The 17,141-nt window shown below is 30.0% G+C and overlaps 1 protein-coding gene across 2 annotated transcripts in view; it reads left to right on the top strand.

Moving 5' to 3' along the window:
• The window catches only part of LOC111623472 (WD repeat and FYVE domain-containing protein 2-like), a 68,670-nt gene that overhangs the window by 27,923 nt on the left and 23,606 nt on the right, over window positions 1–17,141 (top strand). For both annotated transcript variants that reach the window (XM_023366057.1, XM_023366056.1), the window contains 4 exons: window positions 7,658–7,725; window positions 7,821–7,894; window positions 12,614–12,668; window positions 16,209–16,359. In XM_023366057.1, coding sequence (XP_023221825.1) covers window positions 7,658–7,725; window positions 7,821–7,894; window positions 12,614–12,668; window positions 16,209–16,359 — 348 coding nt within the window. The remainder of the gene's footprint in view (window positions 1–7,657; window positions 7,726–7,820; window positions 7,895–12,613; window positions 12,669–16,208; window positions 16,360–17,141) is intronic.

The raw sequence follows: 17,141 nt of genomic DNA, 5'->3' as shown, positions 1-17,141 counted from the left end.
AATTTTGATGATAAGGAAGTAGATATTATACTGAACAAAAAGGCTAAGAAGAGTATTGATACCTATTTTGTAAAAGAAAATTTGATGGAAGCCATGGTTACAAGAATGAGGTGCAAAGATGGTTTTACACTGAGTTCATTTTGTACATCTTCTGATTTAAGATGTTTGTTCGCAAAAAATGGATTCCAATTGCCAATTTCTCCCAACACCATAAGGTCGATGATTACTAATTATGCAAAAATTATCTAAGCGGATTTAATAAAAAAAATTTGCAAATTTTAACCGCTTCTTGTCCACTTTTTTAAAAAAATTTTAAATTAAGCATAAAAAATACTTAAAACTGAAAAAAAAAACAAAAGAAATGTGTTAATTTTGGTTAAAAAGCTTCATCATTTAGTTTCCTTTGTCTCGCCTTTCTGTGAAATTTAACACTGATGAGTCATTGTTTACACATCTGGATGACCTTGAGAACAGCTGGTGTCATATTTCCTGGGACATTCTCATAGACATCTCAGGAGGAGAAGGGTTTAAAGTAGGGTGACTAGAAACTAAACCTATATTTTTAAATATTTTTAAAAATTATAATTTTTATTGCGATTTCCGACCCCCCTAATTAATTAAACATATATATAATAAAATCTATTAATTAAAAAAATTAAAAAACTATCGGAGGTCGTTTTTGACATCAGAAAGCAGCTTTAAATAACTTTACCGAAGGAAAATCGGTGCACTACAACTTTAGAACGATTAATTAATTTTGATAAAAAACTCCCATTAAAAAACATTAAAAAGCAATTAAGCCTTAATCGAGCCTTATCAAAGGCTCATTAAAATCGCGATAAAATTTTTTCGCGCGGACAAAAAATTTTGAAAAAATTTGGGGACCTAAAAAACATTCTAAAAATCAAAAAAAAAATTTTTGGGGGCCCAAACGCCCGGTTTTTTTAATGCTATAAACCTTGCTCGAGTCAGACATGAGCGTGGGTAGGAAGGGGTTTTAAAGAAAAGGGTCAAAGATTTTAGTTAAGCTTTGATGAGTGGACATCTCAAAAAAATCACAGATACATAAATCTCAACGTGCACCATAAAGAGATTCATTTTAATTTTGGCCTGATCAGAACTCACAAATCCTGCACTGCCGAACATTGCATTGAATTAGTGTCAGAACGGTTGAAAAAATGTGGATTAAACTTTGAAATTGACACCATTGGTATCACTACTGATGGCACAAGCTTTATGGTGAAAGTTGGTAGACTCTTGCCTTGCTATCAGAAACTGTGCTTTGCACATGTAATCCAGTTAGCTGTGGTAGACGTTCTGTATAAAAAGAAAGATCAAAAAGAAGTAGAACACACAGAGATAGATGATAGTGATGAATATGATGACAAAGACACGGAGACCAATGAAGGCTTAGAAGTAGTCATTCAACTAACACTGACACTGATTGAACCTGAAGTGATTCCACAATACAACGAATTTCTTAAAGTGTGAAAAGTTGTTAAGACTTTTAAAAAATCACCAACCAAAGATGATATGTTTTTGCAAAAATATGTAAAAGAAGTGAAGGGCAAAGAACTGAGTTTGATTCTTGGCTGCCTCACTAGGTGGGAACAGTCTCCTCAGCATGCTGGAACGTTTCTACAGTATAACAGTTTGCATTGATAAAGCCTTAATAGACACTGGCTCAGACACTAAATTCTCTGCTGATGAGTGGTCACTAGTCAATGAGTTGATTACCAGATTCAACCGGTTAATATAAATTAATTAGTAGAATTACCTTTGCTATTATTTAACTTAAAGATTTCATTATAATTATAATCTAACTAAACATTTAAAGTTAATTATCTCGTTCTCAAATGTTAAACTGAACCAAAGTTAAGTTTACTACCTAAATGTGTAAGAAGTTTTACTGATTTTTAGTGACCAGTCTAAATAATAAAAGTTTCTTAAGTATTTAAAAAAAAAAATGCTTTAATTCTTTAAAAAAACCATAAATTGCTGGATAGATAACACTTTACTGCACCAAAACTACATCCGCATTGGATCCAGCTGGAATGTAGCAAAATCAATTAATTAAATATGTAATTTTATCTATTTTTTCTTTTGAAGTACGAGTGCATACTTTAAAAGAATGAAAAGGAATCATGCTTGTGCTTTTGTTACTTGCAGTTTAAAATAAAGCTTTGAAAGCACAGCAAAAATGAAACCTGAATTGTAAAATTCTTAAAAAATTAAGAGTATATGCAGTTAATTCAAGAAGAGAATGGAAACTATTATAGCCTTAAAAAAGAAATTAAGAAAGATTATTCTGAATTTTTGATATTTTAGGTAAGTTTTATATATATATAGGCCTACTATATGTAAAGATATCTATTTGACTATGTTAAACTTAAAATATATAAATGATAAATTACAATTCAAAAATAATTCTGCTTGAATTAAAATTATTTTTATTTTATCACTCTCCTTGATGAAGGGAATGAAGAATTGTGGGCTACTAACAGAGAAAAGTAGAACTTCTGTTGACTGTATGTTAGTGGTGTTACACACTAAACCTCTTTTCCATTCTCATGAAGTTGAGAATGACCTTAACAATTGAGAAGGGTGTCTTTGAGTCTGGCCCCATACACCTTTCCATTGCCTTCTTTCCAGGTCACAAAGTCCTTAGTGATTATCCAATGAAATCCCATTACCTCTTTTTCTTGATCAAGTCACACAGTATTTGATCTTAGTCTATTACTGTTTCTGCTGTGGTTCTTAATTTTCAATTGTTCTCCATCCAGCACATTTTCCTCTTGGTTTTCCATATTATAGACAGTTTCAGTCAATTCTCTGCTTAGGGACTGCTGTCAGCCAGCTTTGAGCTTGTTTTCTCACCTAGGAAGTTCTGATTTGAACATCCCTTTGGGTGTTGACTGACACAGATATCCTATGGCAGTTGCCCTGTTCAATCCAAGACAAAGATGGTATTAAGCTGAAAGTTAATGAAAACCTATAAATTCCCACAGTTGTCTGTTCATCTGTCTGTCTTTCCTTTCTTGAGAATGGAGTTAGATAGATGAAATCTAAGACCAGATATGGAAACCTTACGGACAGGGGGCCTCGATTAACTATATATGAACTTCTGATGCAAACTATTAGTCACATTATTTCAATCAAAAACTTTTCCCTTGAAAGTAGTTAATAGATGAGATAAATTTAAGATGAAGAGCATATATTTTAAAGTAAATAAATTAAAAATGATTAAAAATTGCAGCTTGGCACTGTGACGTCACAATAAATAATTGCTCGTATTGAATATGCTTTTAATTAATCCTACATTTGGCAATATTTAATTATGTTTTATCTTAATCTAAAAATAATATAAAAAATTATTTCTTTATCATCAGTTATATGGAATGATTAAATTATACCTTTCATCATTATTCAAAGTTTTAAGAAAATAAATCTTTAATGATAAAATTGAAAAAGAGTAATATGATCACTATTTTGTGGTTACATTTTTAAAGTATGTGTATAAGTAAAGATTTCTGCACATACTCATAGGATTATCTCACAGAAATATATTAAAATTCAAAGAGATGTTCTGCAAATGTTTAAATAGTTTGAACAAAAAAATGTTTATAGTAATATGTTATGGAGATGAATATGTAAAAAGTGCTCTTAATTTAGAATTTTAAGAACACTGTCTATCGGCATTAATAAAGTTTTAATGAGTAAAACACAAAAACAAAAAAAATATCTTGCAAGCACTTTTGACATTTATAGAATGTCTTCTACAGGTGAAATGAACACAAATTTTAGAACATTGTAAAGTTTTAACTTTTAAAATTTATATCAATCTCCATGAAACTCCTGGTATAAAGCAATAAAAATACATTATTACCAATTGTTTTTCATTTAATTCTAAATTTAATAAATCTACTTCATGCTAAACCAGCATGAAGTAGATTTATTAAACAAAAAACAAACATTTTCCTCCGTTTTTAATGATCATCCTCAGGTTTACACCATGTAGATCACAGAATACATGTTTTTAAAAAGAACAAAAAACTTACTTGTATTTTTGAGTTATTTGTTTATTAAATTGTTTATACTATGTGCTCTAAGAAAATAAAAATTTTACATTGAAGAAGAAAATATTAGTGTTGCATTCATGCTTTTTGTTTTTTTTTAAAAAAACACATTTTATTAGTTCTGTGTAAACCCGAGGATGACCATTAAAAATGGAGGAATGTTTATTTTGGCCAAAAGCCATTGCTCTTAAAATTTTATCTGGTAAGAACCTGGTGTGAGATAATTATTTCTTTCATGCTCTAATTTTCATATAATTTAGCTAATATAAAATTAATGAAATATATAACAAATTTATGAAACAAAAATTATTTGTTTAAATGCACAACTGAACTATATCATTCAAATAACTTCTGTTATCTTTTGTTTAGGGATAGTAAAAAAGATAACCTGTATCACTAGTTGCAATCTTTTGATTTCTTCATTTAATAGTCAGTTTTTTAAATATTTAAAAAATAGTTTTTGTGAACTGCACATATCATAATAATACAAATAGCACAATCTTATTTATTATTATTATGTTTGGTTTAGTGGGTTATATTTGGTTGATACCGGTGGCTGTGTACTATGCTGGACCAGAGTCAAGGCATAGCAACCAAAAAACAAAAATTAAATAAGTATGTCAGTGTCTGTATTCAGGAATTTCCTAACAATGTGGCATGTATTCAATATAGTGGCCTTCTGTAGTGTGAGGTATGTATTTCTATTCAATTGTAATGTTCCCAGGCTTTTGTGTAGTGTGTGTGGTATCACACCTGTACAGGAGAGAACAATAGGTACAATAAGCACCCTATCCATCCTCCACAGATGCCTTATTTCCTGGGCGAGTTCTGTGTACTTGCTAATTTTTTCAGTGCACGTGTTTTGTGCATTGTTAGTGTTTGGAATGGCTATGTCTATAATGTATGTGATTTTATTGTGTTTGTCAATGAGTGTGATGTCTGGTCTGGTGTGGTAAATTGTTTTATCTGTGATTATGTCTCTGTCGTAGTACATTTTGTGCATGTTGTTTTCCAATACTGTCTGTGGAATATACTTGTAGTATGGTTCGTGAATGTCTACTAATTTGTGTTTCTTTGCAAGCTTTTGGTGTACTATTTTTGCTACTTGATTATGTCTGTGTAAATAATCTGTCTGTGCCAAGACCTTGCACCCAGAAGTGATGTGTTGTATAGTTTCTGGCATGATGTGGCATTTTCTGCATGTGTCATTTGTGAGTGTTGTATCTTTGAGTATGTGTTTTCTGTAGTTTTTAGTATTTATGACCTGATTCTGTATGGCAATCATGAATTCTTCTGTCTCCCCAAAAAGGCATTCCTCGATCTAACCAGCTGTTTGACGCAGTTTTGTCAACAAAAACCTGGGCCAGGTCATAAGGATGCCTGCCATGGAGTGCCTTTCAAGCCCACGATTGCTTGATGGTGTCTATGCTTTTTATGTGTTGTGTCATGTCTGTATGTTGTGAGTGTAAGTTTAATGGTGTGTTATTTGAGTCTGCTAGAGTTATTGCTTTATGTAATTGTGATGTTTCTTGTTTTCTGTAGAATATATTATTATTATTATTATATTATTATTATTATTTCAAAATCACAAGTGTTGTGACTGAATTTGAAACTGGATGAATCTGTTGAAACTGTACAAAATATAATAAATGTGACATTTCTAATCTAATAATAGAAACAATAATAATAATAAGAAATTTTAATGGTATGAACTATAAATGATAATTTTGTTATCATAACAATGTGTTGTGTTGTAGAAAAAAAAAACATCAAACAAAAGCTTGCAGTTATGCATAATAATATACTGTGAGATTCTGCAGGGGGGCAATTTAGTAATGAGATTAATTGGTTAAACTAATATGCAGTTAATATAGAAGTGGAAAAAACCCACTTTCCTTTCCCACCACCTGGCATTGCCAGTGACCTCTGATCCGATTGATAAGGACAATCAAATAACTATACAAATCATCAATTTTAATGATATTTTGAATAAGTGTCAAGAAAAGCTTAACAATATGGTTATTAATGAGGGAGAAATTTCAAAATCAGTTAAATTATGAGGTAAGAAGAGTCCCAACACCTTGATGGTGATGTCTAAGAACTTTGAATTTGGTGCTTTATATGGTAAGAAGAGTCAGACTGCTCCAGCTGATGCAATGACACATCTTGAACTTAGACTACAGTAAATCAAAGTTACCTGACTTCTCTCCCATGCTCAATGCATGTAAAAGGGGCTAGAACTCAAGCCTTGGGGCGGACATCAACAGTAGACATAGGTGGACCCGACCCACCATAATAGAGGTGGACATTCTCCAAGAAGCGACAGACCCAGCTTCTGTCCGCCCAACTCTAGTCTTCTCTATGAAATTCAATGACAGCCTGACACTACCTCAACTAGATCCATGATCGTCTCCCCGACATTTTATGAATAGGATCCATCATACATCATCAAACATCAAGTTATCTTCATGAGGTATTGTACTTAGAATTGTAGTTCCATTTGTAAACTCACTCTCTCTTGGTCCATTAGTTGTTAACTAGTTAGAGTGTAATCTCTCCCTATGTATTTAACCTATTTTTGTTCCATATTAAATTTGTTGTTTTATTTAACTGGTGTTGATGTTGGTTATTACTCGGAGAATGGACACCTTATTGACTTACCAATGACCTCTCCACTCAACTTATAGCCCTCCTAGCCATCCAGTGACATCAAGACTGGATCTCGCCAATCCGGGCACCTTACGAGAGTCAAGTCTCACTGACTGACCCGCAGATTGAATCTCACAATATCATTCCAATCAATTTTATATATGTGACATTATACAGATTTTTTTTTCTTGTATGTACTGTTTTGTGTTTGTTTATATATGTTTATATATTTCATTAATTGCATATGATAGTCATCCAATGATAATTAATCAAACACATACTACTGAAAACATATCTTATGTTGAAGATAAGTATATTTTAAAATAAAAGCAATTAAAATTTTTACACAATTGAATTTTTTAAAAGTTTTTAGAATAACGATGATTATAAATGTTTTTCTCATATAGGCCTAATTATGTATTGTAGCATTGAACAGAAAACATACTCGGCAAATTAATACTCAAAATAATCAACACCTAATCTGTTGCCGAGGGAGTTTATTTAAAAAACGAACGTTTTTGATCTACTTCATAGATCATCTTCAAGTTGAAAAAAACGAATATGGAATAACTACAAAGAATAGAACATTAAATTTAAAATTCAAAAGTATCGACAACTGAGTAATTAAGTAAAATAATTAAAGTGTAAAAATACCAATTGTAAAAATAAATAACATTGCTGAGAGAGTTTATTTAAAACGTTCGTTTTTTAAATAAACTCCCTCGGCAATGGATTAGGTGTTGATTATTTTGATTATGTATTGTAGATCATTAAAGTTAGCTGAATATATTGAAAATAAGTAGCATGATGATCTAATTTCATTTTAATAATTTAGTTTTATGATTTGTTGTACTTTATGTAATAATTTATATAACAAAGTTTAGAGTTATTGTTAAGCTTCAAATTCCAATAAAATTGTTTTAAAATTTTAGAACAGTAAGAGTATGGCTAAAACGAGACACTGGACAATATTGGCCAAGTATTTGTCATACCATGCCTTGTAAGTTAAAAATACTTTTAAAGTTAAACTAATTAACATTATTTTATTTATAATCTAAATTATTACTTTTCATAATATGCATTATTTTAAATTAGCTCCAGCAACTGCAATGGTATATAATCCAGAAACAAAAAGACTTTTTATTGGTATGGAAAATGGATCTATATCAGTAAGTATATTTAATATGTATTGTAATATAATATAATAATTTTCTAGATAATAAAATTCAAAACTGATTTTGACTATACTTTCTGATTTTATTACTAATTAGAGTAACTAAAAATATTTGCTAAGTTGAAATTAATGAATTTTCAAATGTACTATTACTGAGTTTCGAAAATAACTGCAGGAAATAATTCACAAAAAACTTACACCTTTATAAATCCAGCAACAATTTTAATAAAAATAAAAACATTTTCAATCAGTTTCATTGATCTTTTTCAGTTGCATAATATAAAGGAACAGAAGAATAAAAGAATGTAAATAAAAATTTAAAAGAACATAAGTACAGATTTAAAAGAACAAGAATTCAAATTTAAAGATGTTAGCCTGAAAATTTATTATTTTTAGGCTAATATGAATAAATACATGAATAAGTAAATAAATACAATAAATAAATAACAAAAGTACATGCAAAATTAATAAAAATGAAAATAAATGAATAACTATGCATTTAATAAAACAACTAAATAATTAAATTTCATAGATGGATTGCCATTCATTAGACAGATTGTCCACATGATTGATACACTTGGATTTTTTATGAGCCTTATAAATTTCTAATTTTTCTAGATAACTTATCAGGGTCATATCTAATATAAATACTATGCTTTTTTGCTTGCTCCTAGTTTATGTGTATGTCCTGATATTGCAAGTAAGTTGCCAGTGTCATGTTGTTGAGATTTTTTTTCAATTGTATACAGTACTTATGTTTCCTGAGTTGTAAATTACATCCATTGGCACTGCATAGACTAGTTTTGATTTGAATCATTAGTCATTTATTGAGATGGAATAAATCTCTGAGGCTGAATTGAAGTTATATGGTTTATAATTTCTTAGGATTTTGAAGATTATTGGATTGCACTGATAAACTAATGTGATATTATTAGCATCTGCTGCTTTCTTGTATATCTTTCTTAAAGTTGGGATATAATTTAAGACGATTTTTCATTTCTGGTTCACTGATGTATGTTTATATTTTGATGCCTGAAAGGTCACAATCAAATTTTGAATTATTTTAATTGGATAATTGCTCTGCAATTTTTAAGATGTAATTCAGCTCCATTATTGTGTCCTGAATGTTGGTACAATGGGTATATGCTTTTCTTATTGATGACCTAAGGGCTGAGAATTTGATATGACTGGGATCTATGGAGTTGTATGAGATTAAAACAGATTGAAAACATGATTTTCTGTATACCTTGGTTCAAATTTCTCCATATTTACAAGAGATGAAAATGTTCAAAAAGTTTACCATTGATGCACTTTCTTGATCCAATGTAAGAGTAACTAGTAGGAGTTGTCGTTGATTGCTTTTAAAAACTGCTGTATGTTTGGTTTATTCCACCACAAGATGGAAGATATTAGCGAGGTTGAGGTCAAAGTTTTAAACGTGAAAATGTGTACGTCGGATGTTCAGCGCTGCTTTCCTGTAAGCCTAAAAGTTTTACAATGGTGTTTGGATAGTCAGTGGAATCATGCTCGACATTCCAAACACCATTGTCAAACTTCTAAGCTTACAGGAAAGCAGAGCTGAATGTCTGACGTACACATTTACATTTAAAACTTTGACCTCAACCTCGCTAATGTCAACATATTTAGCGTATAAGATGATGAGGTGTTGAAATTTGGGCAGAATATTGTTTTCTAAATGGTACACTACTAACTTACAAAGTATTGTTGAAGTGGGATTGCCCATAAGCATGCCTCTTCCTTGTAAGTATACAGTGGGTGATCGGTTAACGAACATAATCCGTTTCAAGACTTTGCTTGCTATCCGAATTGTTCGTTAACCAATTATCGATTTACCACAGGTTTCTATGGGAATTTGATTAATTCATTCTGGAGACTCCCAAAAAATAAAAAATATATACTTTCTTAAGTATATTTATTAATTAATTAAGTAATTAATCGCATTGTAGTTGTAGAGATCCCTAAGCCTATTAACCTCAACCTGGTTTGGATGCCATTTTAAGACCGCTGTTCTGACATCCTCCCACTTCTTCAAAAGATCTTTAATAGCAGATATTGGCATCAATCCTTTCTTTCAGAAGAAAATGTAAAAGGATTGTTTCTATCAGAAATATAAAGGCTGGAATTACAAGGGAGAGTTTCAAAGTTTGGGGGAATACTATCCGATCAGTATATACTGGGTTGAATGTCGATGTCAACATCTCCCCACTCCAAAAAGTTTCGAATTGTTGCCTGAAGACAAAGGAAGACCAATCGATATTCGTTATTTTACGTCACTTCTTCTTGTGTTTGTTCTGTGAAGTGTTCATTATCCGAACATGTGTTCATTGTCCGACCATAAAAATCTTTTGCGAAAATGTTCGTTATCCGATTTGTTCGTTAATCGATCACCCACTGTATTTTATTCTCAAATTCAAAGAATGACGTATAACATATTAGATGCACAAGTTCCAGTATATGTTTGTGATGTTTATGTGCCTCTTTGATGTTGGTAAACAGGAAATCTGTTTTTGCACAAAAGCATGGAAGTATTTTTAGACTGATATAGTGATTTAAAGTCTAAAACAGTCATATGTTTGTTGTCTACCAATGAAATTGTATTGAGGCCTTCTATAAATTGCAGAGAGTTGTTGATGTAAAATGGATGGTAAGTAGCTTTAGTGTGGTAGAACTTGACTAGCTGTTTTTCAATCAAAAATATTGGAGAATTACATTTCTTGATCTAATTACATTTCTCATTTTTGGTTTCCTGGCTTGTGAGTCTTGGTGAATGCAAAAATCTGTGATGTTTTTGGTGTGTGGACTGTAGAATAGTGCACATGTAATAGCCATGCCAAAGGAGTGGAAGTGAATCTTTTAACCGTTTGCTGTAAAGATTCCAAAAAATTGTTGGGTGCTAATTGACAGTCCATGGTTCTGATATATTCTCTTAACTTCTCATTGTACGTTGATTTGAGTAATACCACATCTTTTGACTTATCCACTTTGTAAGTACTATGTTATTATGTTCCAACCACTGACTTGCATAGAATATTCTGAAAATGTTTTGTATTGGAATTAGTCTTTGTGTCTCGTCTGCAGAGCAGTCTTTTGTTATTTGTTTGTTGTATTTATTTATTCATGTATTTTATTATTTTTAGCTAATGTCCTTAAATTAAAATTCTTGTTCTTTTCAATTTGTATTTACATTCTTTTATTTTTCTGTTCCTTTATATTCTGCAACTGAAAAAGATCAGTGAAACTTGCTTGATATATAAAGGTGTAAGTTTTTTGTATACTATTCTTTTTAAGAATTTACTTATGAATTTATGAATTAAATTATGTAACCAAGTACAGATTATTAATCACTTATATCAACACAATTTTTGGAATTAAGATTCAAATGTGGTTGTTTTTTTGGAGAATTTGAATGTAACTATCACTAAAACTATAAAATGTAACAACTTTTTCTTATATATCAGGGATTTACTGAATTCTAAAGTGTTTTTTGGAGATTCTTTAAAAATGCATGCATTCTACAAAAATTATTTGGCTATGTGCTGCTTTCTTTTCTTGAATTTAATTTTTAAAATGTGAAATACACCAGCTTCAAATTGTCCAAATTTTATGCCCCCCAAAAAATACATCAAATACAGTGGTACCTCAGGATATGAAATTAATCCGTTCCGACACTGAGATCGTATCATGAAAATGTCGTAAGATGAATAATTTTCCCCCATACAATTACATGTAAAACCAAATAATTCGTTCCAACATGAAAAAAACACTAAAATTAAAGCTAAGTAATACATTTAAAAAAATAATAATAGTTATAGTAAGGAAAACACTGAAAGATGCATTTTGTAGTTGTAAATGTATAAATAACCGTAATAGAATAATAATTGATAAAAAAAATGTAGTTTTATTTGCACTTTACCTTTGAGGATAGACAATGGTGGAGGTATAAACTGGTGGCGGAAGAGAGGGAGAAGGGAAATGATACTAAAACTTAACTTACATAACATAATGTAACAATAACTTAAAAATAACTTAAAAAAGATTAAAAAAAATTAGTGTTGTTTTATATATATTTTTTAAAATTTTTATTCACTGCTTTTTGCTTTCTTTCCTTCACTTCCACCTAGCACTTTCACTGGATAGGGATCGCTTGGTAAAATATCTATCCAAAGAGGTTTGGCTTTGCCTACTTTTTAAAATGTTTCTAAAATGACTTAGGGAAATGTCATTACTCTGAGCAGCAATATGGCCAGTGTGAACCTTTTCGGAATGTTTCTTTTCAATAAAATCAGTCACTTTCTGATAATATCTGAAGATTTCCTTTATCGAGTGAGATCCTTCCATGATGAAGCAAACACGCGGACTGAGACCAGCGAACAGAAGTGAATAAAAAATGGGGCTGCGAACTAATGTAACGTCGTATGGTGAGTTTTTGTTTGTATCGTGGAGCAAAAATACGTTTGAATTTTGTGTCGTATCCTGAAAATTTCGTATGCTGGGGCGTTCGTATCCTGAAGTACCACTGTAAACAGCATTTTTTAACATTAATTTAAATACAAATTTTAAAAGAAATAAGAACAGGTTTGAATTGTGTAATAATTCAAATCTATTATTTAGATAGTACTTGTTACATTAAGTTGATTAATTTGAATTATATGTAATTTCAAAAATGTTTGAAATTATAAATGTTTATTTTCAGGAATTTATTTTATCAGATGACTTTAACATCTTGACTCATCAGAGAAATTATTTAGGTAATGTATTTATTATTTGAAAAGTTATTAAAATTTTAATTATTAGAAATAAAGTAAAAATGTTTTTCTTTGCTTGCATTTAAAATTATTTGAATTTTTATAAAATCTTGTTTATAAAATCGTACTGCCTTTTTATGTTACCAGCATAGAGGTATGAAAGAGTACATGTCGAGAGTTGATATTTGGCACAGAGTATTAGATGCCCAAATCATTTGCACATAAAAAGTCCAGATTCATAGGTAGTCAGGGGACCAAGAACTGAGTCAAAATAAAATACAAAAATAGCGACCCTCTTCTTCTACAAACAGGCAAACTTCTAACTTCTACAAACAGGCAAAACAGGCACCTCACCCCACTGAAATCAGGTGAGGGAGAGTACCACCAACAGTCATTCTAAGAAGTGAACTCTGACCTTAGGACTGAACACGTAGTTTCTTCTATGTTAAATAAAATTTGAAATCTAATTTTGTAAATTTGGGAGTGCTTCAAATATGACATTAAAACAGTTTTATGTTGTTACAAGTGGGCTTTTTTAAACATTATTTAGTATAGTAAATCGTGGGACTGATAAAAATTTGACGTTACATTAGGGTTGTTGTTACATCGGATGACGTTATAATTGGGTTAAACTGTATATTGTTTGTGAAAAATAAAAAAACAATTTCAGACTATACAATAACCATGATTATTTTTTTTCAAAAACGGGAAATTTTCGTTATACATTGACAAAAATTCAACTCGGGCTGACATGCAACAGAGAGAAATTTCAAAATTGGATAGGTTAATTTCATTGAAAATGCATCATGGCCAGCGAAGTTTGAACGATTGCACCCAAAAGCAGTGATACCAAAGAAGATTGGAGAATGAGAATGAGACCCGCCTAGGGTTTCTCAAACGGGATCCCGGGATCCCGGTTGTTTTTTTATCCCGGGAAATTTTTCTTATCCCGGGAAATCCCGCAAATGTCTAAAAAATTTCCTTTTTTTTTATTTTGTGTTAAGGTTGAGGAATTTTGCAAATAGAAAGCATAATTAACTCATTCACTGTCAGAATACATTTGTATTTATTAATTTTAAACCTACCTATTAGTTTTTTTTAAATTTTTGCTCATTATAGCATGTCACAAATGGTCAATAATAAATATATAGCTTATTTGTGGCAGGACTATAAAAATTCTTTACTTGTCGGAACCTGTAATATCTGGAATAATTGTGCTTACGCTGTCTTGAGTTTTAACCATGCCCAGTAGCTTCAATAAATGCCTGACACCAGATTGTGCAAATTGGGCAATGATACAAACGAGTACAAAGTCTGCAAGTATGAAGTTTTTCTTCATAAACCTGATTATTAAAGCCAAATGAATTGCCGAATTATCGAGCTCTAAGTTTGATGCCGCTATTAAAGCAGCCAAGGTAGACAAATCGAGAATACTAGAGAGCGAAAGAAGTACTACAATCTCGAAAACGAACTCGAAAGCTTCCAGGCTACAGGTGAAAAAACACATAATATCTGTCTTCTCTTAAATGCATTAAACACTATTCCAATCACATCAATTGAATCGGAAAGGGCATTCTCGGTGGCAAGACTTTTCATTACTAAAATAAGAATTAGAGTGAGTTATCGGAGTATTGACCATCTTTGCTTTTTAAAATCTTATAAAAGTTTGCAATATTTTGTATTATATTTTATTTAAAAAACGAAAATTACCTTCTAAATTAGAAGTTCATTTTTTTTAATTTTTAACTCAATTCAAAAAATTTTTTTTTGTTGTTGTTGTATGCAGTTTCCAGCAAACTTTAATTAATTTTTTTCTATTTGTGAAAATTTCTACGTTATTTAAAGGTAATTTTTATTATAGGCCTATAGACCTTACACAGCATTATTAATATGATTTTGGAGGTTACAGAACTTTAAAATTACTTTAAAAAATGGAAAATAATTATATCATTTGATTTCAAGATATTTTGTATACCTTAAAAATAATTAATTCTATCTCGGGATTTCCCAGGATCCCGGGACAAGCAAAAGACCGGGAAATGAGAAACTCTAGACCCGCCTTTAGCATCAAAGTGATTCCGCTTAGTAATGAGTCTCCAAGACATAGTCTTGTCCCAAATACGGTTTTACTGTTTTACTTGTTTTCTAATTGTTTTGCTATCAAGAGCACCATGTTTAGTAGCTAGATTGGAATCTCACACAAAGATATTTCCCTGAACATGGAATTTATGTTTTGCATAATTGTATTCTCTTTACTTGCAGATAAACTTTTTAAAATTTTCTATTATTGAACAATTTTTAAATTTAATGTTTTAGTAATTTTTTAAAAAATAAAATGGAAAATTACTGTACTTTAATGATTTATAATTGATATTGATTCTCCTAATTAATAAAATCAAGAAGCTGAATATCAAATCCAACAATGTTTTCATAAAAATCAGTTTGGTATCACTGCTGTATTTAATTCAAAACTATTAACAAAATATTTTTCTTGATTAATTTTTATTTTTAATATATTGATTAAAATATAAAGAAATAGTTACACTGTTAATTAAAAATTTATTATAATTCTTCTAATTATTGTGTACTGTTGTATAGGTATTAATAAATAAATGAATAAATAAAAGTAATTAATATCAATTCAAATAATTGATAAAAACAAGTATAATCAAACCATATTTTATTTTTAAAATATTTTAAAAATTAAAAAAAAAATTTTTTATCGAAAAGCCAATTATTAGAAACATTGAAAAATACAATGTATTCATTGAATTACAGGTATACCTCGACTTACGTCGTTTCGAGTTACGTCGTTCCCGATTATACGTCGTTTGTCAAAAAAGTATATGGAAAAATAAAAGCCAAGTTTAAGTCATTTTATTCGACTTTACGTCTGTCCGCCACAAATATTGAAGTCGTAATATCACTAGAAAAGTGTTTAAAGCACATAAAATCATATTAAAATATATACATTTACAAGTATGTACTGTATTTACAGTATATGCATTCGTAAATTTAGATTACTTTTTTCTGTACTATATTAAAAACTAAAATTTGTTTTTAAGCTTAAAATAGATTTTTATTAACCATATATTATTAAAAATGCATTAATAAATAAAATACAGAACCGGGAATGGTAATTTATGGTTTAGCCTAGTGACAAGTAGATTCGGAGACAAGTAAATTCGACTTACGTCGTTTTCCTGGAACCAATTACCGACGTAAGGCGAGGTATACCTGTATATCTGATTTTGTTGTAGATACAAGAAAAAACTAGAATATTAGATTAAATTATTTGTAAAATGATGATAATCTATAGAAATTGACAAATTGAATTGATTGAGAAACATGTAGAAATCCATACTTATGATAAACTTAAGAAAAGTATGAAAAACTTAAATCATTACATGCAATCTTAACTTTTCTTTTAATTGAAGAAATAAAAGATTGATAAAGATTCTTTGTGTTGGACCTCATAACATTTTTATTCTCAATCTATTAATAAAGTTTTTTTTTATTAACAAACATTATTACTTTTTCTAGCTCATCAAGGGAGAGTAACAGGTGTGGAATTTTCTTTGTGGTCTGAATGGGTATTAAGTGTTGGCAGAGATAAATATTTTCAATGGCACTGTTCAGAAACTGGACAAAGATTAGGAGGTTTTCAGTGTAATGCTTGGTGTACAGCACTTCAGTATCCTTTTATTTATAATTAATAAGTTTTTTACAAAAAATAATCAATTGTTTTTTTATATTTTAGCTATGTCAAAAAACAAAATAATTTATTTATATTATTTGTTCCAAAAGAAATGGTTCAAATGATATTTACAAGAAAATATTATTATTTAAATTTTAAAGTTTATTTATGCAAATCAGAATTTCGACATTTGAAGATATCTTTTATATATACCAGGTGTATAAGCTTAAATCTGCTGTTTGCTAATAGATGGCGTAAGCGAGCGTATTAAGTTACCATGACGACGCCATATTGTTTTTTTGATGATTTTGACATCTATCAACATTAATCAGTGCACATCATCAGATATTTCATACAACAACATATACAGTAGAGCGTCGATTTTCCGAATCAATTGGGGACTGGGGTTGTTTGTATAACTGATATTTCGGATAACCGATTTATGTACGAAAAAATAGTTTAATGTATCCGATGTTAAAATTTTTATCTGTTGCGTGTCGCTTCACGTTGAATTTTCATTGATGTTAAGCCTAACAAAGACTATTATATTGTTAAAAATTATTTTTTTATTTTGTACAAACAAAATAAATATATTTAAAAATATAAAAACAATAAAAAATTATACTTCAGATGTTAATTTAGTATCAAAAACGTAAAATATTTGAGTAGCCCAAGACATAGCCAAAGATTGAAGCGCCACAGCACTGGCGAAAATTTAAATTTGCCGACTGGAATTCTTTCGGATGATTGACTTTCGGAAAATCGACGCTCTACTGTAT

This window comes from Centruroides sculpturatus, unplaced genomic scaffold (assembly GCF_000671375.1).
Source record: "Centruroides sculpturatus isolate CEXI.00-Female unplaced genomic scaffold, Cexi_2.0 scaffold115, whole genome shotgun sequence".
In the NCBI taxonomy this organism is placed as follows: Eukaryota; Metazoa; Arthropoda; class Arachnida; order Scorpiones; family Buthidae; genus Centruroides; species Centruroides sculpturatus.
Note: the sequence above shows the minus strand (reverse complement) of the source record. Positions and strands in the feature narration are given on the sequence as shown.